The sequence below is a fragment of the Conger conger genome, chromosome 15 (assembly GCF_963514075.1).
Source record: "Conger conger chromosome 15, fConCon1.1, whole genome shotgun sequence".
Classification (NCBI taxonomy): domain Eukaryota; kingdom Metazoa; phylum Chordata; class Actinopteri; order Anguilliformes; family Congridae; genus Conger; species Conger conger.
In genome coordinates this window covers 290644-314120 of record NC_083774.1, presented here as the reverse complement: position 1 = coordinate 314120, position 23477 = coordinate 290644, and the positions used below count along the sequence as shown (strand labels likewise).

The following is a 23477-nucleotide window of genomic DNA, read 5'->3' as shown; positions in this document are numbered from 1 at the left end:
CCTCCATGTTGGAACAGAGCAGGAACGAGTCGACCAGTCGCGGTGTGATGAGCTGCTCCCGGTCGCTGTCACTGACGCTCTCTGGACACACAGCGGCCAGCCTCCGCAGAGCAGCCTGAAACGAGCCAGACTGTGTCACCCCAACATCACCCCAACATCACCACAGCGTGTCACCCCAACATCACCACAGCGTGTCACCCCAACATCACCACAACATCACCACAACATCACCACAACATCACCCCAACATCACCCCAACATCACCACAGACTGTGTCACCCCAACATGTCACCCCAACGTCACCACACCGTGTTACCCCAACATCACACAGCGTGTCACCCCAACATCACCCCATCACCACAGCGTGTCACCCCAACATCACCCCAACATCACCACAGCGTGTCACCCCAACATCACCCCAACATCACCACAGCGTGTCACCCCAACATCACCCCAACATCACCACAGACTGTGTCACCCCAACATCACCCCAACATCACCCCAACATCACCACACCGTGTCACCCCAACATCACCCCAACATCACCACACCGTGTCACCCCAACGTCACCCCAACATCACCCCAACATCACCACAGACTGTGTCACCCCAACATGTCACCCCAACGTCACCACACCATGTTACCCCAACATCACCACAGCGTGTCACCCCAACATCACCACAGCGTGTCACCCCAACATCACCCCAACATCACCACAGCGTGTCACCCCAACATCACCCCAACATCACCACAGCGTGTCACCCCAACATCACCACAGCGTGTCACCCCAACATCACCCCAACATCACCACAGCGTGTCACCCCAACATCACCCCAACATCATCCCAGCGTGTCACCCCAACATCACCCCAACATCACCACAGCGTGTCACCCCAACATCACCCCAACATCACAACAGCGTGTCACCCCAACATCACCACAGTGTGTTACCCCAACATCACCACAGCGTGTTACCCCAACATCACCCCAACATCACCACAGCGTGTCACCCCAACATCACCACAGCGTGTTACCCCAACATCACCCCAACATCACCACAGCGTGTTACCCCAACATCACCACAGCGTGTTACCCCAACATCACCCCAACATCACCACAGCGTGTCACCCCAACATCACCACAGCGTGTCACCCCAACATCACCACAGCGTGTCACCCCAACATCACCACAGTGTGTTACCCCAACATCACCACAGCGTGTTACCCCAACATCACCCCAACATCACCACAGCGTGTCACCCCAACATCACCACAGCGTGTCACCCCAACATCACCCCAACATCACCACAGCGTGTCACCCCAACATCACCCCAACATCACCACAGCGTGTCACCCCAACATCACCCCAACATCACCACAGCGTGTCACCCCAACATCACCACAGTGTGTTACCCCAACATCACCCCAACATCACAACAGCGTGTTACCCCAACATCACCACAGCGTGTCACCCCAACATCACCACAGCGTGTCACCCCAACATCACCACAGTGTGTTACCCCAACATCACCCCAACATCACCACAGTGTGTTACCCCAACATCACCCCAACATCACAACAGCGTGTTACCCCAACATCACCACAGCGTGTCACCCCAACATCACCACAGCGTGTCACCCCAACATCACCACAGTGTGTTACCCCAACATCACCACAGTGTGTTACCCCAACATCACCCCAACATCACCACAGTGTGTTACCCCAACATCACCACAGTGTGTTACCCCAACATCACCCCAACATCACCACAGCGTGTCACCCCAACATCACCACAGCGTGTCACCCCAACATCACCACAGTGTGTTACCCCAACATCACCACAACATCACCACAGCGTGTCACCCCAACATCACCACAGTGTGTTACCCCAACATCACCACAACATCACCACAGCGTGTTACCCCAACATCACCACAGCGTGTCACCCCAACATCACCCCAACATCACCACAGTGTGTCACCCCAACATCACCACAGTGTGTTACCCCAACATCACCACAGCGTGTTACCCCAACATCACCCCAACATCACCACAGCGTGTCACCCCAACATCACCACAGTGTGTTACCCCAACATCACCCCAACATCACCACAGTGTGTTACCCCAACATCACCACAGTGTGTTACCCCAACATCACCCCAACATCACCACAGCGTGTCACCCCAACATCACCACAGTGTGTTACCCCAACATCACCACAACATCACCACAGCGTGTCACCCCAACATCACCACAGTGTGTTACCCCAACATCACCACAACATCACCACAGCGTGTTACCCCAACATCACCACAGCGTGTCACCCCAACATCACCCCAACATCACCACAGTGTGTCACCCCAACATCACCAGAGCGTGTCACCCCAACATCACCACAGCGTGTCACCCCAACATCACCACAACATCACCACAGCATCTGAGAGGCTGGTGCATATTAGCGTCTTATACTATCCGGCCATTTTGTTTATTCGCATCTTATGTTAGTTCAGCGTGCTGATGTGAGGTGTGTGTGTATATTTAGAGTGCTGATGTGATGTGAGGTATGTGTGTAGCGTGCTGATGTGAGGTGAGGTGTGTGTGTATTTAGCGTGCTGATGTGAGGTGTGTGTGTGTGTATTTAGCGTGCTGATGTGAGGTGTGTGTGTGTATTTAGCGTGCTGATGTGAGGTGAGGTGTGTGTGCATTTAGCGTGCTGATGTGAGGCGTGTGTGTGTGTGTATTTAGCGTGCTGATGTGAGGTGTGTGTGTGTGTATTTAGCGTGCTGATGTGAGGTGTGTGTGTGTGTATTTAGCGTGCTGATGTGAGGTGTGTGTGTGTGTATTTAGCGCTCTGTACAGGGCTAGTCTCTTACCAGACAGGCGACGAGCACGGAGTCGCTGTTGTTCCTCTCGGTGGGCGAGCGACACAGCTCGATGAGGCGAGGGATGGCTGCAGAAAAGGGGGAGAGGTTTAATGTTTGGGAGAACTCACATTATGAACACATTCTGAACATTGTATGCTCTATGGTTCCCAACTGAAACATATCTTCATGTTAAGGCATTTCACTCCAGTACTTAAAAGTTTGGTGTATAATAAAAACGTCTTCTGACTTTTAATAGCACTGACAGGTAATGGTAGATCATCTTTGATCTTTCTGGAGCTGATGAATGGCTGAATCTTTGCCATTCTGACTATTCTTTGATCCTTTTTAACAGTAGTTGCTCGTTTTCTTCCCAAGAAAATATATTTTATTACAATGTGTGAAACATTTGCTTCCCTTCTTCCTTAATAAAGGACAATTAATGACACCTGTTTTTTCACAGAATTAATGAATTCTCTAAACTCCACACTGCTATTATTTTGAACACGCCCCTTTCAATGAATGAGTCAATTACTCAGCATGCACGTCATGATAGTTGGGTCTGTTGTTTTTCTATTACACTACTATGTCTACAAGTAAAGTATTTGCCATGCAGAAATATCACTACTACAAATAACAGTGTTTCATCAGTTACTGATGTTGTACTGCCAACTGTACCTCCACCCTGTGAGTCAGACAGAGCAGGGGGCTGAGGGTCCTTGCAACATTTGGCAATTCAGGCATTTTTTGCATTGTATGGTATTCATTCATTGGGCTGAATGGCCTGTTTTGATCAGTATGTGATGGTGTTTCTGTGTGTTGGCAGATGAATGGCCTGTTTTGGTCAGTATGTGATGGTGTTTCTGTGTGTTGGCAGATGACTGGCCTGTTTTGGTCAGTATGTGATGCTGTTTCTGTGTGTTGGCAGATGAATGGGAGGCGTACTGTGCAGCTCGACTGCGGTTTGAGCCACACTGGGGTCTCTGCTCAGCCGGGCCAGTGTGACGGCTGCCTTCTGCTGGACCCGTTCGCAGGCAGCGCCCTCCGAGGGGCTGGAGGAGGAAGGCTTCTCGCCCAGAAGCAGCAGCAGCCGCTCCAGTCCTGGGAAGAGGCACAAACCAGCGCAGCGTCATTCTGAGCTCATGGTCTGCTCCAACCAGACCCCCGCTCTGAGCTCATGGACCACTGCAGCCCTACTCCTCCCCTAGTTCATCCCCACGCTTGCAAATGCAGCCCCTGCCCCTCTGAGCTGCGTGTTCTACAAGTGTACATGTGTATTGTGTATTTTGATGCTTTTCCAAAAAAACGCATCTTTCATTGTAAGTCTTCCAAAACCATTGGCTCATTTATTTCACTGTGGTTCAAAAATATTTGGTTTCCTATTAATCTAAATAAAATAAAATAAATGTATTTTTGGCATTTCTTTCCACATTGTGTATTTTTCTGATGTTCCACATGAATATGTTTTCATGATAAGTCTTCACACTTGCATGTATTTTACTGTGGCTCCAATCTACCTATATGAAATAACTTTTTGGATTGGACCCCTTCTTGCACATGATATGGATTATGATGGTACACTGCCTGTCATAATAAAAGTCTTCAAAAACATTCATCATGAATGAAAATATTAATTTCATTTAAATGTGGTTATGATAAGAACATGGTTGCCTTTCTATTTCAATTATAACGTGACATATTTGGCCCATTTTTCAAGTTTTGGACATAAGACTATATATATATATATAGTCTTATGTATTTTTTCATTTTCCATAAATGTTTTAAAATGCATTATTTTTCATTTATTTCTACATGGGTGTATTATAAACATGATTTACCATATTTCTCAGTCAAAAATGAAGTTTATACATTACCACAGTTTATAGTCTTATGTATTTTTTCATTTTCCACTGAAAAACATTTTTCCTCATAAATATTTAAAAATGCATTAGTTTTCATTCATTTCTATATGGGTGTATTATAAACACGACTTTTCAAGTCAAAAATGAAGAAAAAAACGTTTCGGACCATTTTTCAAGTTTTATTCATTAGACTATATAGTCTTGTGTATTTTTTCATTTTCCACTTAAAAACATTTTTCTTCATAAATTTCTTGACATTTTGTATCATTTTAATGGCATTTAACTATTTTTGATTTTTCATGAATTGATTTTCTAATTTTTAGATTTTTTAAATTTTAATTCCCGTAATTTCTTGAATTTTAGAATTTTTAGTAATTTTTGTCATTTGACATTTTTGTGATTTTTGTAATTTATATTTTGTTTTCTATTTTTTTCATTTCTGTAATTTCTTGATGTTTTCACATTTTAGTCATTTTCTAAATTGTATTGTAATTTTTGAAATTTTTCATAATTTTTATGTAATTTAACAATTTTAGAATTTTTTTAATCTTTCAATTTTTCATTTTTGGAATTTTTAGGATTTTCATTTCTGAAATGTCTTCATTTTTTGTCATTTTTAAAATTTCCTACATTTTGTATGATTTTAATGTCATTCATGTATTTTAGAGTTTTTTTATCTTTCTATTTTAGTTTTTTGAATTTCGATGTCAAATTTCTAGATTTTTCAGATGTTTGTATTTTGTGATTTTAAAATTTTCTACATTTTTTTATATTCGTAATTTCTATTTTTTAATTTTTTATTTTCATTCCTGTAATTTCTTAATTTCGACATTTTTGTCATTTTCGTAATTTAGTATAATTTTTATGTAATTTAAGTATTTTTGGAAACTTAGTTTTTTTATTTTTTGCATTTTTAAATTTTCATTTCTCTAATTTCAAATTTTTTTGTAATTTTTAAAATGTTAGTATTTTGTAATTTTTTTAATTTAGTAATTTTCATTTCTGTAATTTCTAGAATTTTTGATATTTTTGTCATTTTCAACATTTTGTATCATTTTCGTCATTTTCTACATTTTGTATATTTTTTACGTCATTTAACTATTTTTGAATATTTTGAATCTTTCTATTTTAAAATCTATTGAATTTTTTGAATTTTCATTTCTTTAATTCATCGAGTTTTTGTAATTTTGGTCATTTTTGTAATTTTTGACATTTTTGGTCATTTTCTACATTTTGCATAATTTCAATGTAATTTAAGTTCTTTTGATTTTTTTGAATCTTTCTATTTTTCATTTTCTTTTATTTTTATTTCTGTAATTTCTTGAATCTGTCATTTGTTTTCCTTTTTTTCATAATTTTGGACATTTCTGTCATTTTCGACATATTGTATGATTTTAATGTAATTTAAGTTTTTTGAATTCTTTTAATCTTTCTATTTTTTATTTTTGGAATTTTCATTTTGGTAATTTCTACATTTTTTTCTACATTTCTACATCTGTCATTATACATTTTAACTTAAGTGTTTTAGAATTTTTTGAATCTTTTATTTTTGATATATTGAATTTGTCATTTTCATTTCTGTAATTTATTCATTTTTTTGACATTTTTGTCATTTTCGTTATTTTAGAAATGTTTAGGATACATGTGGAGCCAGGGTGAGGCTGTTATCAAGAGTCACCCCAAGATTCTTTGCCGTATGGGAGGAGGAAACTACAAAGTCCTCAACAGTCAGTGAGAGGTCAATTGTCAGAGAGGACTTAGCGGGGATGTAGAGAAGGTCAGTTTTGGCAAGGTTAAGTTTCAGGTGGTGGGAAGTCATCCACGCAGAGATATCAGCCAAGCAGGCAGAGATCTGTGTGGTGACCTGGGTATTGGGGGGGAAGGAAATAAAGAGTTGGGTGTCATCGGCATAAGAGTGGTAAGAAAAGCCATAGGAAGAGATAACAGAACCAAGAGACATGGTGTATAGCGAGAAGAGGAGAGGACCAAGAACTGAGCCCTGCGGGACTCCAATTTGTAGGGGGTGAGGGTCAGAGACTGAGCCCCTCCAAGTCACCTAGTAGGAACGACCAGAGAGGTAGGAGGAAAACCAAGCGACTGCAGATCCTGTGACACCCATCCCAGTCGGCGATGAGAGCAGAATCTCATGGTTGACTGTATCGAAGGCAGTCAACAGGTCGAGGAAGATGAGGACCGAGGAGAGGGATTTGGCTTTAGCAGAGTGGAGTGCCTCAGTGACCGCGAGCAGGGCGGTCTCAGTGGAGTGGCCACTCTTGAAGCCAGACTGGTTGGGATCGTGAAGATTGTTTTGGAGAAGATAAGTGGACAGTTGGGAGCAGACCGCCCGTTCCAGAGTTTTAGAGAGAAAGGGAAGCACACCCTCCAACTGCCAGACGCCTGCCAGACAACTGCCCGAGGACTGCTCTTACTTCCTATGTTTACCCCCTTTTTCTAATTTTGGACATAAGCCTATAGTCTTATTTGTTTTTTACTTCTTCACTGAAATACATTTTTCATCATCAATGTCTTAATATGACACCATTGGAAAAATATACCCAATAAATCGTGGTTCCAAAAAGATTCTGTTCATTATAAAAATGCAAAATGTGCATCTGGTAACCATTCTTTCATTCATATACTTATTTATTCATAATAATTTAATTCTGACTAAAACAGTGTACTCACTGGAGATGGAAATAATTTGTTTCTTAAAAAAGCATTAAATTGACTCTGCATGGACATTTGGCTCCACCTTGAGGTGTGGGACAGAGATGCAGGCATTGTGGGGACCTGTGATCAGGGGGGGGGTTACCCACCCTTCTCCTGGAGCACCTCAGATACGGCCTGGTCCAGCACAGACATGTTCGCCAGGATGGTCACAACCTAAGAAATGAAAAATACATGTGTACGCATGTTTGTATGTGTATGTGTTTGTATGTGTATGTATGTTTGAGGGGTGGGTGTGGGTTAGAGCGTGTGGTGGGGGGTGGGTGTGGGTTGGCGTGTGGGTGTGGGTGTAGGTGTAGGTTGGTGTGGGTTAGCGTGTGGGTGTGGGAGTGGGTTAGGGTGTGGGTTGGTGTGTGGGTGTAGGTTGGTGTGGGTTGGGGTGTGGGTGGTACCTGGTCTCTGGAGTAGGGCGTGTCCACTCTGTGGCGGTCGTGACAGGCCTGTAGCAGGATGTGCACGGCGTTGAGCTGCAGCAGGATCTCACACGCCATGGTGTCAAAGAATGTGATGTTCGCAAGCGCAGCAGACGCCAGGAGAAACACCTCCCCTGTGGAGGCCTCCTCACACAACTCTGAAACACACACAGGGTCCGTGAGCAGGACACCACACCCCCAAATGCTCCTGGCGAGCTGGTTAGTACCGTGCATGGCAGCCAATCGCTGTTGGTGTGTGAGTCAGTGTTTGTGTGGGTGAATGGGTGAATGGGTGGGTGTAAGCTGTAAGGTGTGTGTAAGGTGTGTGCTGTAAGGTGTGTGTAAGGTGTGTGATGTAAGGTGTGTGTAAGGTGTGTGCTGTAAGGTGTCTTCTTCTTTCGTGTGTCATCAGATGTCCAGCTCAGTAGCGTACAGCCACGCCCTCGTCTCAGGTCCCACATCGAAGAGGCCGGCCTCCGAGGGTGGTTTATACAGGGGACAGGCGGTGACTATGTGGTCAGCGGTCTGGGTGGTTTATACAGGGGACAGGCAGTGACTATGTGGTCAGCGGTCTGGGTGGTTTATACAGGGGACAGGCGGTGACTATGTGGTCAGCGGTCTGGGTGGTTTATACAGGGGACAGGTGGTGACTATGTGGTCAGCGGTCTGGGTGGTTTATACAGGGGACAGGTGGTGACTATGTGGTCAGCGGTCTGGGTGGTTTATACAGGGGACAGGCAGTGACTATGTGGTCAGCGGTCTGGGTGGTTTATACAGGGGACAGGCGGTGACTATGTGGTCAGCGGTCTGGGTGGTTTATACAGGGGACAGGTGGTGACTATGTGGTCAGCGGTCTGGGTGGTTTATACAGGGGACAGGTGGTGACTATGTGGTCAGCGGTCTGGGTGGTTTATACAGGGGACAGGTGGTGACTATGTGGTCAGCGGTCTGGGTGGTTTATACAGGGGACAGGTGGTGACTATGTGGTCAGCGGTCTGGGTGGTTTATACAGGGGACAGGCAGTGACTATGTGGTCAGCGGTCTGGGTGGTTTATACAGGGCCCAGGCGGTGACTATGTGGTCAGCGGTCTGGGTGGTTTATACAGGGGACAGGTGGTGACTATGTGGTCAGCGGTCTGGGTGGTTTATACAGGGGACAGGTGGTGACTATGTGGTCAGCGGTCTGGGTGGTTTATACAGGGGACAGGCGGTGACTATGTGGTCAGCGGTCTGGGTGGTTTATACAGGGGACAGGTGGTGACTATGTGGTCAGCGGTCTGGGTGGTTTATACAGGGCACAGGCGGTGACTATGTGGTCAGCGGTCTGGGTGGTTTATACAGGGGACAGGCGGTGACTATGTGGTCAGCGGTCTGGGTGGTTTATACAGGGGACAGGCGGTGACTATGTGGTCAGCGGTCTGGGTGGTTTATACAGGGGACAGGCGGTGACTATGTGGTCAGCGGTCTGGGTGGTTTATACAGGGGACAGGTGGTGACTATGTGGTCAGCAGTCTGGGTGGTTTATACAGGGGATAGGCGGTGACTATGTGGTCAGCGGTCTGGGTGGTTTATACAGGGCACAGGCGGTGACTATGTGGTCAGCGGTCTGGGTGGTTTATATAGGGCACAGGCGGTGACTATGTGGTCAGCGGTCTGGGTGGTTTATACAGGGCACAGGCGGTGACTATGTGGTCAGCGGTCTGGGTGGTTTATACAGGGGACAGGCGGTGACTATGTGGTCAGCGGTCTGGGTGGTTTATATAGGGCACAGGCGGTGACTATGTGGTCAGCGGTCTGGGTGGTTTATACAGGGGACAGGCGGTGACTATGTGGTCAGCGGTCTGGGTGGTTTATACAGGGGACAGGCGGTGACTATGTGGTCAGCGGTCTGCTCCGGCTCCCCACACTCACATGCTGCTCCGTCCGCCAGGCCCCACTTCCTCATAGATGTTTTGAAGCAGCCGACCCCAGTTCGCAGGCGGCCGGCGTGGCAGTTCCTCTCCTTTAATGCGGCCTCCTGGGTCCTGGATGTGACAGTGGATGCGTGTGGGCAGGCCCCCTCCTGCTTCCAGGCTGCCGCCAGCCATGTCTGTAGACAGGTCCTCAGGGATGGACCTGAGCAGCTCTTGTGCCGCCTTGTTGTACGAATGGTGGGACTTGAGTCTATTTGAAGGCAGCACTGTTGTGGTGGTGTTGTGCAGGATATGCCAGTCATGTCTCCGGGCTTTCCTTGCTAGGGAGAGGGTAGCAGCCTCTCGTCGGAGGCCGGCCGGGGCAATTCCCGCTAGTACTGGCAGGTGGAACACGGGGGTGGGCTTCAGGCAGCCAGTTATGGTCCAAAGAGCGTTGTTTATAGCTATGTCGACCTTCCTGGCATGTGGGCTTCTGCACCAGGCTGGGGCACAGTATTCAGCTGCGGAGAAGACCAGGGCTTGCGTGGAGATTCGAAGCACCTTGGCAGATGCACCCCAGCTGGCCCCGAGACGTCGGATTAGTGAGACCCTTGATGACACTTTGGCCGTCACTTCTTCAAGGTGTTGGCCGTCTTCCATCGCCTCCCATGTTGGTCGTCGCATCATGATGGCCAGGTCATCAGTGTAGCCATATTTCCGGGATGTTGTCTCCAGTGGATCGTAGATGTATATGTTGAACAACATCGGTGCGAGGACAGACCCCTGCAAAACGCCATTCCTCAGCCTCCTGAGCCGGCTGCATTGTCCATCACTGGTCTGTAAGGTGAAGTTGCGGCTCGTCAGCATCTCCATGATGAACTTCACCATATGCCGGTCGGGGATGGTCTTTAGTAGCTTTAGGTGGAGTCCACAGTGCCAGACAGGGTCATAGGCAGCTGTGAGATCCAGCAACACTACTCCAGCCTTCTCTTTTTGCTGGAAGCTGTCCTCAATATCTTGCGTGAGCAGTGTCACCTGGTTGACCGTTGACCGTCCGCGACGGAAACCGGCCTGTTCCTGTGGGAGTTGTGGGTCCACTGTAAGGTGTGTGTAAGGTGTAAGCTGTAAGGTGTGTGTAAGGTGTGTGTAAGCTGTAAGGTGTGTGTAAGGTGTGTGTAAGCTGTAAGGCGTGTGTAAGGCGTGTGTAAGGTGTGTGCTGTACTCACGGATGAGCGCAGTGACAATGTCCTGCATGTTCTCCAGGAAGCTGGCCAGGTGAGGGGTGCAGGTGAGGTGGGGGGAGGTGATCTGTGCCACCACAGCTGCTGCCTCCGCCCGAGCGGCCTCCCCCCTCCCCCCCTCCGTCAGGATCTCCGCCAGGCACAGGATCCCATCCACCTGGAGGGGGGCACTGTCAGTCTCCAGCTCTGATACCCCCTCTCATGCCCCATAACACAGCCCTGATACCCCCTCTCATGCCCCATAACACAGCCCTGATACCCCCTCTCATGCCCCATAACACAGCCCTGATACCCCCTCTCATGCCCCATAACACAGCCCTGATACCCCCTCTCATGCCCCATAACACAGCCCTGATACCCCCTCTCATGCCCCATAACACAGCCCTGATACCCCCTCTCATGCCCCATAACACAGCCCTGATACCCCCTCTCATGCCCCATAACACAGCCCTGATACCCCCTCTCATGCTCCATAACACAGCCCTGATACCCCCTCTCATGCCCCATAACACAGCCCTGATACCCCCTCTCATGCTCCATAACACAGCTCTGATACCCCCTCTCATGCCCCATAACACAGCTCTGATACCCCCTCTCATGCCCCATAACACAGCTCTGATACCCCCTCTCATGCCCCATAGCACAGCCCTGATACCACCTCTCATACCCTATAACATAGCCCTGATACCCCCTCTTAAATCCCTATAACACAGCCCCGATACCCCCTCTCATGCCCCTATAACACTGCCCTGCAGGGGTGAAAGAATGCTGCAAAACAAGAATGCTTTCAAAAATAGAAATGTTAATAATTTATTTTTATCAATTAACAAAATGCATGAACAGAAGAAGTAAATGAACAGAAGAAAAATCTAAATCAAATCAATATTCGTCCACCCTTTGCCTTCAAAAGAGCATCAATTCTTCTTGGTATACTTGCACACAGTTTTTGAAGGAACTCGGCAGGTAGGTTGTTCCAAACATCTTGGAGAACTAGCCACAGTTCTTCTGTGGGTTTAGGCAGCCTCAAATGCTTCTGTCTCTTCATGTAATCCCAGACAGACTCGATGATGTTGAGATCAGGGCTCTGTGGGGGCCATACCATCACTTCCAGGACTCCTTGTTCTTCTTTACGCTGAAGATAGTCAATGACATGGGCTGTATGTTTGGAGTTGTTGTCCTGCTGCAGAATAAATTTGGGGCCAATCAGATGCCTCCCTGATGGTATTGCATGATGGATAAGTATCTGCCTGTACTTCTCAGCATTGAGACCATTAATTCTGACCAAATCCCCAACTCCATTTGCAGAAATGCAGCCCCAAACTGGCAAGGAATCTCCACCATGCTTCACTGTTGCCTGGAGACACTCATTCTTGTACCGCTCTCCAGCCCTTCAGTGAACAAACTGCCTTCTGCTACAGCCAAATATTTCACATTTTGACTCAGTCCAGAGAACATGCTGCCATTTTTCTGCACCCCAGTTCCTGTGTTTTCGTCCATAGTTGAGTTGCTTGGCCTTGTTTCCACGTCGGAGGTATGGCTTTTGGCTGCAATTCTTCCATGAAGACCACTTCTGACCAGACTTCTGCACACAGTAGATGGGTGTACCTGGGTCCCACTGCTTTCTGCCGATTCTGAGCTGATGGCACTGCTGGACATCTTTTTTGCATTTTATTAATTGATGAAAATAAACAATTAACATTTCTATTTTTGAAAGCACTTATTTTATTCTTATTTATTTATTGATTATTTATTTATTCTTTATGCTTTTTCACAGTACTGTATAATGATATATTGAAGTAAGATGGTGGTGTGTAATATAATGATATATTGCAGTAAGATGGTGGTGTGTAATATAATGATATATTGCAGTAAGATGGTGGTGTGTAATATAATGATATATTGCAGTAAGATGGTGGTGTGTAATATAATGATATATTGCAGTAAGATGGTGGTGTGTAATATAATGATATATTGCAGTAAGATGGTGGTGTGTAATATAATGATATATTGCAGTAAGATGGTGGTGTGTAATATAATGATATATTGCAGTAAGATGGTGGTGTGTAATATAATGATATATTGCAGTAAGATGGTGGTGTGTAATATAATGATATATTGCAGTAAGATGGTGGTGTGTAATATAATGATATATTGCAGTAAGATGGTGGTGTGTAATATAATGATATATTGCAGTAAGATGGTGGTGTGTAATATAATGATATATTGCAGTAAGATGGTGGTGTGTAATATAATGATATATTGCAGTAAGATGGTGGTGTGTAATATAATGATATATTGCAGTAAGATGGTGGTGTGTAATATAATGATATATTGCAGTAAGATGGTGGTGTGTAATATAATGATATATTGCAGTAAGATGGTGGTGTGTAATATAATGATATATTGCAGTCAGAGTGCTGGCCAGATAATTGCGCTTTTATAATCGGCCACTCAGGAGAGGAGCACGCTCTGATTTAATTCAGACTGAAGATCAGGAGAGGAGCACGCTCTGATTTAATTCAGACTGAAGATCAGGAGAGGAGTGACAGTGGGAGGGGGTGGAGTCAGCAGGGAGTGACAGTGGGAGGGGGTGGAGTCAGCAGGGAGTGACAGTGGGAGGGGGTGGAGTGAACAGGGAGTGAACACAGAGTGCTCCATGACATCAGCTCTGGCTGAGCCTCCACTACAGTGGAGAAATGCTTAGGGTTTGCTTGTTTAGCACATAAGGTAAATGGTAGATGAGGTACTGCAACACTCTCAATCACTGCCCCTCCCCAAGCCCCAGACCCACGAGCCGGGCTGAAATATTACAGATGATGTAATGGCTGATCGGTCTGGAGCGCACAGACTGCTGTAAAAGTCAGAAACTGTGCTCTGCGAAGTTCACTCATTACCGCTTAAACAGAAACGCATGTGGTATTGCCGCCTGTTCGCCACAGGGGGGCAGTGTTGTACAGACAAAGTCTCCCTGTTGTGCACGTTGCATGGAGTTGAGAGCAGAGCTTGGCCAAAGAAAACCAGGCGATTCACATGACTCCGCAAAACACTTTTCCATCCTTCATTTTCAGGTACTCCTCATTCCAAATGAGAATGATAAATGCTGAAAAGCGGTTTCAGTGCACATCACTGCGTGTATACTGCGTGCATTTGACGTATCATTCATACCAAAACAAACCAGCATGTTTCCTTAAACGTTGAGTGTGATATTCAGCATGTTCTGTCCTGGACAAACCCGTTCGGTTTAATGCAGATGCAGGTGCTCCGTTGTCTCCATTGTTATTTTCAGCGCAAGTTTTCAGACCATAATTCCAGCAAACACATCTTCAGTACACTGTTTTTATCTTGAATGGCGCTGAAGACGGCCTGACCCAAAGCATGTCTGCCTTGAAAATAAAAATATAAATAAAATAAGTTGTAAATCCGCGCTTGAATGATTCATTGGAGTGCGGGCCTCCGTGTGCTTTTTAATTAAACAAAGCGCGGTGAAGGCTCCATTATTGCATTATCAGTCTGCCCTCAGATTTCACTGGGAAAATAAAACAACACATTGTTGCATAAAGATCCACATAGACCCAGTATTACACCGTTAGGGACTGGTCATTGCCAATTAACTTAGAGCATTTTACGAACGATACTTTAATCTGTAAAGATAAACGCAGACGGTTTGGGCGGCACGAGGAAAAGCAGAGAGCGGCGGCAGCTGTCTTTCTCAAGGCCCAGCGATCGCGCGCATCTTCGTCACACTCGCTGCCGGAACATTCTTCCTCAGAGACCCGGAATAAACAGCCCCTACCTGTCGCTTTCACACCTGACAGATTCTACCTGTCGCTTTCACACCTGACGGCTCTCCTGCTCCAAGCGCTGTGCTCTGTCAAACGGGGAACGGGAGATGCTTTTAAAAGCTCGCATAATTCTCCTTTTCTTTTCTTTTTTCTTCAGTGAAACCAACTGTTCACATTATCGCACAGGCCACGATCACCTTTGCTATACGTTTCATTAGTATTCTGACCAAGAAGAAAACATCTCGATCTCTGTAGATTTCAGTCAGTTTTCCTTCAGAGGACTGCACCACCCATTACCAATAAACACAAGATGGAAAAGTTTCACATGAACACTTAAATGCTTAATCCGTAAAAAGAGACTAAGGGGGTTTGACTTCACTGAGATTTTTAATTCATTAAAGTGATTATAAATTATTAGCTATAGATGAGTATGTGGAGATTAGCTTGAGGTGAATTACAAGGTAGTATACTGTAGGTGGACATTGGCTACTGTAAACTCATTCCCTACATATTACTCAAACAGACACACACACACACACACACACACACACACACTCTATCTGCATGTTCATTGTGTCTGTGAAATGCCCCGCAGGCTTTCAATAACCATTGTATATTCTACTGAAGATGCAATGAAAGATGAATTCATTTAAGTTCTGCATTCACAGCTTCCTTAAACAATGTTAAACACATCATTATCATGGCATCATTACATCAGATAGAAGATGTATATATGTATATATACACATTACATGTATATAGAAGAAGGACAAATTAAAAATATATATCCTTGGGATGTCTCTGGAAGTATCTTGCATTAATTAATTAAAATTAATTTTTAATATCATGTCATCATGCACATTTTTACACAAATGATCTGTGCAGCACTGTATTATATAGTAAACTACATCCATATGTAGTTCACATGTAATTCCATGACTTTAAAATACACAAAATTAATCACAGTCAGGCATTTCGGAAACACTACATTTCAGGGAATGCATTTAGATTTAGATTTCCAACTGGACAAGCACTTAACTAAAACAAGCCGATCGATGCGTATGATCTGCCCCAGGGAACTGGCTCTGCTCTTAATGTCCCCTTAAGCACAGCCCCCCGATGTGCGTGTGTGTCTGTGCATGTGCGTGTCTGTGCGTGTGTGTGTGTCTGTGCGTGTGCGTGAGTCTGTGTGTGTGCGTGTCTGGGTGCGTGTGCGTATGTGTCTGTGTCTGTGCGTGTGTGTGTCTGGGTGCGTGTGCATGTCTGGGTGCGTGTCTGTGCGTGTGCGTGTCTGGGTGCGTGTCTGTGCGTGTGCGTGTCTGGGTGCGTGTCTGTGCGTGTGCGTGTCTGGGTGCGTGTCTGTGCGTGTGCGTGTGTCTGTGCGTGTGCGTGTCTGTGCGTGTGTGTGTCTGTGCGTGTGTGTGTCTGTGCGTGTGCCAAAACTTGGGACACTCAACTTCAGACCAATAAAATGTGAAAATAATCCAAAATAAATCAAAATCCTGAAAAGAGGATTTTTGTAATGATGATATTCACGTGAGATTGGGTTAAAGAAAAGGACCTGCTGACACAGCTCTGGTCTGTACAGCACAGATATGGCAGGCTCAGGGACGGAGTATGGCGTGTACGGTATCGCAGTAAGATTATGGCCGGGGTTTAGACAGACCTTACCAGAAATGGAGGGACAAGCCCCTCCCCCCTCCAGCGAAGCCCCTCCCTCCTCCAGTCACACAGCTCAGTGAAGCCCACCTCACACCAGACCTGCCCCGCCCGTTAAGCCCCCACGCCCCTACCTGGCCCAGTGGGGCGATGCCCTACCTGCTCCAGCTGGGCGATGCCCTACCTGCCCCAGCTGGGCGATGCCCTACCTGCCCCAGCGGGGCGATGCCCTACCTGCCCCAGCTGGGCGATGCTCTACCTGCCCCAGCAGGGCGATGCTCTACCTGCCCCAGCTGGGCGATGCTCTACCTGCCCCAGCAGGGCGATGCCCTACCTGCCCCAGCGGGGCGGTGCCCTACCTGCCCCAGCGGGGCGGTGCCCTACCTGCCCCAGCGGGGCGGTGCCCTACCTGCCCCAGCAGGGCGATGCTCTACCTGCTCCAGCTGGGCGATGCCCTACCTGCCCCAGCTGGGCGATGCCCTACCTGCCCCAGCAGGGCGATGCTCTACCTGCCCCAGCTGGGCGATGCTCTACCTGCCCCAGCGGGGCGATGCTCTATCTGCCCCAGCAGGGCGATGCTCTACCTGCCCCAGCGGGGCGATGCCCTACCTGCTCCAGCTCGGCGATGCCCTACCTGCCCCAGCGGGGCGATGCCCTACCTGCCCCAGCGGGGCGGTGCCCTACCTGCCCCAGCGGGGCGGTGCCCTACCTGCCCCAGCGGGGCGGTGCCCTATCTGCCCCAGCGGGGCGATGCCCTACCTGCCCCAGCGGGGCGATGCTCTACCTGCCCCAGCTGGGCGATGCTCTACCTGCCCCAGCGGGGCGATGCTCTACCTGCCCCAGCTGGGCGATGCTCTACCTGCCCCAGCTAGGCGATGCTCTATCTGCCCCAGCTGGGCGATGCCCTACCTGCCCCAGCGGGGCGATGCTCTATCTGCCCCAGTTGGGCGATGCTCTTCCTGCCCCAGCGGGGCGATGCCCTACCTGCTCCAGCTCGGCGATGCCCTACCTGCCCCAGCGGGACGGTGCCCTACCTGCCCCAGCGGGGCGGTGCCCTACCTGCCCCAGCGGGGCGGTGCCCTACCTGCCCCAGCGGGGCGATGCCCTACCTGCCCCAGCGGGGCGGTGCCCTACCTGCCCCAGCGGGGCGGTGCCCTATCTGCCCCAGCGGGGCGATGCCCTACCTGCCCCAGTGGGGCGTTGCCCTACCTGCCCCAGCGGGGCGATGCCCTACCTGCCCCAGCGGGGCGGTGCCCTACCTGCCCCAGTGGGGCGTTGCCCTACCTGCCCCAGCTGGGCGATGCTCTACCTGCCCCAGCGGGGCGATGCTCTACCTGCCCCAGCAGGGCGATGCTCTACCTGCCCCAGCTGGGCGATGCTCTACCTGCCCCAGCGGGGCGATGCTCTACCTGCCCCAGTGGGGCGTTGCCCTACCTGCCCCAGCGGGGCGTTGCCCTACCTGCTCCAGCTGGGCGATGCCCTACCTGCCCCAGCGGGGCGATGCCCTACCTGCCCCAGCGGGGCGTTGCCCTACCTGCCCCAGCGGGGCGATGCCCTACCTGCTCCAGCTGGGCGATGCCCTACCTGCTCCAGCTGGGCGATGCCCTCCTCCACGCAGCAGATGGACGCCACGGTGCGTAGGGCCTGAGCGTACAGCCCACTGAAGCGGTCCTGCCTGCAGATCTTAAACAGGGCCACCACTGCCCCCTCCTGGAGAGAGGGAGAGAGAAAGAGAGAGGGGGAGGGAGAGAGAGAGAAGGTGAGAGAAAGGGAGGGGGGAGAGGGAGAGAGAGAGAGATCTTATACAGCGCTCAATACTGCACCCTCCTGGAGAGAGAGACACACACGTGACATCATGCCTTACTGAGGGAGCCTGTCACCCCAGAAGAGATTAATAAGATGAAGGAGCAGGAGGTGAAGGGTTAGGGTTAGTACTGGGCTGTGAGTGCGTTCAGCTCCCAGCCCTCTGTACTGGAGAGAGCAGAGACCCCCCACATACACACACCCACACACGCACACACACACACACACCTACCCACACACACACACACACGCACACACACACACACACCTACCCACACACACACACACACGCACACACACACACACACCTACCCACACACACACACACACACGCACACACACACACACACACACACACCTACCCACACACACACACACACACACACACACACACACACACACACCTACCCACACACACACACACACCTACCCACACACACACACACACCTACCCACACACACACACACACACACCTACCCACACACACACACACACACACACACACACACACACCTACCCACACACACACACACACACACACACACCTACCCACACACACACACACACCTACCCACACACACACACACACACACACACACACACACACACACCTACCCACACACACACACACACACACCTACCCACACACACACACACACACACACCTACCCACACACACACACACACACACACACGCACACACACACACACACACCTACACTACACACACACTACACGGCTCTTATCGTCTTCACTGCATGCTACACAAAACCACACCTATGACATATCCAAAGACATACAGAAAAAATCCACTGAGCAATGTGCTAAGACACATACTCCACTTCCACGTATCAAACACACTAAACTAATTTTCCACTTCCAAAAGCCTTGCTCATATTGCTCAATTCACTGCCTTGCCAGACTGGTCCCTAGGTTAATGGCCTGGTCCAGCATGTCTGTTGGAACATTTGAGTCTATGATTTCAGAGTATTATGCTGCTTGGACCTAAATTGCTGCTTACAGCTATATTTTTAAGTGGGTTTTCTCATGCAAAAATGCTTTCCACTGAAAAGCTCCATTTAGAATTCCAGGAGACGGCATTGTTAGACAGGCAGCAGGGGCTGGAATGTCGGAAAACTGGGAAATGTGCTGCTGGTGCATAAGGAGGGTGGGCAGACATCCCCTCATAGCAACACAGGCTGTGATTGGTCTAAACTGTGCCTCCTTTCATATTGTAGACAGATGTCTCTGACTCACCAGCACAGACATCAAGGCCATTTGTTTAGGGTTTTACATTTAAATCTGGCCTGACCACATGGTTAAAAATCCACTGTAAACACTTGACAGCCTCTCACTTTCCCATTTTACTGCCCTTCTTCAAAGCAACAGTCTCATACAGAAGTTGAATTACTGAACAATTAAAAAATATGTTCAAAATTAGTGCTTCCTCCAGTTGAGGAAAAATATCTAGGTTTTCAAATACATCACACAACAAGCACACACACACACACACACACACACACTCGCACTCACACTCACAAAATGTCATAAAGATACAGACCCATTAAAACATCCCCAGGTTAACTTTCACATTTCTGACACTTAACTTGTGATAGTAGACCTTCATGAGTATAATTAAGTTAATTGAAAATCCCCTTTATTCACAGTGTTCTCTCAACAGGAGAGTGTGCTCAAACTGAAGCCCTCTCATTCCGTCCTGCTCCGTGTTCAGCAGAACGCACCGAACCCTCTGACTCATCACACGCCCTCTAAATCTATCGCTCCTCTATAACACAAGTGCCAACATAGTCATGATAACTGAAGGAAAAATAGACATATTCTTTTATGAATAAATAAATCCCAAGGCCTGTATATTTGTTCAAGGCTCATTACTATTAAAGCACAAAATATTAAATCCATCATCTTTGAAGACAAAAGGGTATTTTTATTTACAGGGCCGCTGGTAGCCTAGTGTCTCAGGTATGTGACCGACAAAGCATCAGCTAAACAACAAAATTCTTAATTGTTCTTGAGATAGTGTTGGTGAGTTTGCACTGTGCTCTGTTGCTTGCCTGCGGATAGAGAGTTAGACTCAGCTGGGAGCCAGTGGGCTGGGTGGGATCGGTGAGGAGCAGAGAGAGCGGGCGGTAATTCAGTTCCACAGGGCAGGCATCGATCGGGGAGGGACGCGTGTGGGTTTAATGAAAGCCCAGGAAGAGTTTTATCACATAGGTCTGGATAACGGCCACTGAGACCTGCGGCTTTAAGTGCTCCTGCTTATCTAGATGGGACAAGCTCCTCAAACATGAACAGCACAACATCACGAAAGGGCAAAACAGTCATAGAGAAACTACAGAGAGAGAGAGGGAGAGAGAGGGAGAGAGACAGAGAGAGACAGAGAGAGAGGGAGAGAGGAGAGAGAGAGGGAGAGAGGGAGAGAGAGGAAGAGAGGGAGAGCGAGACAGAGAGACAGAGAGAGAGGAGAGAGAGATAGAGGGAGAGAGAGAGAGGGAGAGAGGGAGAGAGCGGAAGAGAGGGAGAGCGAGAGATAGAGGGAGAGAGAGAGATAGAGGGAGACAGACAGAGAGATGGACAGGAGAGATACAGAGAGGGCTAGCTCACCTTGGCGATGAGGGTGCAGAGCTGGGGCCCGTCCTGAGTGAGGGACAGCAGGCTGCTGATGGCGGTGCTGATGGTGTACACATCGTCTGAGCTCTCCATCTGTCTGATCAGGACCTGAAACCCCCCAGGGCCCAAGGTCAAGGGTCGACACTCAGATGATATACCCCTGGGGCAGTTACAGGTGTGCTGATTGGATGGGAGCAGAGAGGCCCTCACCTGCACCTCATTGGCCAAGGCCATGTCAATCATTTGGCTGAAGGAGTCGCTGACATCGGTCAGGATCTCATGGATCACTTCCTTCATCGAGGTCAGGACATACTCGTCCTCGGTTTGGATACACCTGCGGACGGATAAACACACCGACTACAGCCGCTAACATCCTGCAACATGAACCACAGACAACTACAGCCGCTAACATCCTGCAACATGAACCACAGAGAGCTACAGCCGCTAACATCCTGCAACATGAACCACAGGCAGCTACAGCCGCTAACATCCTGCAACATGAACCACAGGCAGCTACAGCCGCTAACATCCTGCAACATGAACCACAGACAGCTACAGCCGCTAACATCCTGCAACATGAACCACAGACAGCTACAGCCGCTAACATCCTGCAACATGAACCACAGGCAGCTACAGCCGCTAACATCCTGCAACATGAACCACAGGCAGCTACAGCTGCTAACATCCTGCAACATGAACCACAGGCAGCTACAGCCGCTAACATCCTGCAACATGAACCACAGGCAGCTACAGCCGCTAACATCCTGCAACATGAACCACAGACAGCTACAGCCGCTAACATCCTGCAACATGAACCACAGACAGCTACAGCCGCTAACATCCTGCAACATGAACCACAGACAGCTACAGCCGCTAACATCCTGCAACATGAACCACAGACAGCTACAGCCGCTAACATCCTGCAACATGAACCACAGACAGCTACAGCCGCTAACATCCTGCAACATGAACCACAGGCAGCTACAGCCGCTAACATCCTGCAACATGAACCACATGCAGCTACAGCCGCTAACATCCTGCAACATGAACCACAGGCAGCTACAGCCGCTAACATCCTGCAACATGAACCACAGACAGCTACAGCCGCTAACATCCTGCAACATGAACCACAGGCAGCTACAGCCGCTAACATCCTGCAACATGAACCACAGACAGCTACAGCCGCTAACATCCTGCAACATGAACCACAGGCAGCTACAGCCGCTAACATCCTGCAACATGAACCACAGGCAGCTACAGCCGCTAACATCCTGCAGCATGAACCACAGGCAGCTACAGCCGCTAACATACTGCAACATGAACCACAGGCAGCTACAGCCGCTAACATCCTGCAACGTGAACCACAGACAGCTACAGCCGCTAACATACTGCAATGTGAACCACAGGCAGCTACAGCCGCTAACATCCTGCAACATGAACCACAGGCAGCTACAGCCGCTAACATCCTGCAACATGAACCACAGACAGCTACAGCCGCTAACATCCTGCAACATGAACCACAGGCAGCTACAGCCGCTAACATCCTGCAACATGAACCACAGACAGCTACAGCCGCTAACATCCTGCAACATGAACCACAGGCAGCTACAGCCGCTAACATCCTGCAACATGAACCACAGACAGCTACAGCTGCTAACATCCTGCAACATGAACCACAGAGAGCTACAGCCGCTAACATCCTGCAACGTGAACCACAGGCAGCTACAGCCGCTAACATCCTGCAACATGAACCACAGAGAGCTACAGCCGCTAACATCCTGCAACATGAACCACAGGCAGCTACAGCCGCTAACATCCTGCAACATGAACCACAGGCAGCTACAGCCGCTAACATCCTGCAACATGAACCACAGGCAGCTACAGCTGCTAACATCCTGCAACATGAACCACAGGCAGCTACAGCCGCTAACATCCTGCAACATGAACCACAGAGAGCTACAGCCGCTAACATCCTGCAACGTGAACCACAGCTAATACTGTAATATGAGCCACATACAGCCCCTAAATTCAGCTACATTACATGCACATTTACTTTTAGTTATTTCAGCAGGAGCTCTTATATAAAAGTGCAACACAGAGGTTCAGCCAAAGACCAGAGACCACACTGAGTCATCGCTGTTACAGCCAATAGCAGCAGTTTGACCATGAGGGATCATCAAATCTGGCCTTCAAAGCCCTGGTTTTCTTTTCTCCCAGTTAAGTAACTTAATTTGTGATCCCTGCCATAAGTATTATAGTCCAAAGACATGCATGTAAGTCGGGGACTACAGATGAAAATGAGCTCATTGGCTAACTCATTAGCTGACTCTGGCACATTCACTCTGATGTGGAAACTGAGAATGTTGATCAATGTGCACTGTCCCTGGTACAACAACAATAAAAGAATAGCAGGCAGTGTATAAGAGCAGGCCCTGTATAAGAGGCAGTGTATAAGAGGCAGTGTATAAGGGGCAGTGTATAAGGGGCAGTGTATAAGGGGCAGTGTATAAGAGGCAGTGTATAAGGGGCAGTGTATAAGAGGCGGCCCTGTATAAGGGGCAGTGTATAAGGGGCAGTGTATAAGAGGCAGTGTATAAGGGGCAGTGTATA

General features: G+C 48.4%; 1 protein-coding gene across 1 annotated transcript in view; it reads right to left on the bottom strand.

Annotated features, from left to right (window-relative positions):
• Window position 1: 1 nt before the first annotated feature.
• LOC133111846 (protein inscuteable homolog) overlaps window positions 2-23477 on the bottom strand; it is a gene marked incomplete at its 3' end in the record, with an annotated part of 62108 nt that continues 38632 nt past the window's right edge. The window contains exons 5-13 of the mRNA XM_061222470.1: window positions 21078-21201; window positions 20862-20975; window positions 18020-18145; window positions 10980-11151; window positions 7841-8019; window positions 7538-7604; window positions 3805-3960; window positions 2872-2948; window positions 2-115 (exon numbers count right to left, since the gene is read on the bottom strand). Coding sequence (XP_061078454.1) covers window positions 2-115; window positions 2872-2948; window positions 3805-3960; window positions 7538-7604; window positions 7841-8019; window positions 10980-11151; window positions 18020-18145; window positions 20862-20975; window positions 21078-21201 — 1129 coding nt within the window. The remainder of the gene's footprint in view (window positions 116-2871; window positions 2949-3804; window positions 3961-7537; window positions 7605-7840; window positions 8020-10979; window positions 11152-18019; window positions 18146-20861; window positions 20976-21077; window positions 21202-23477) is intronic.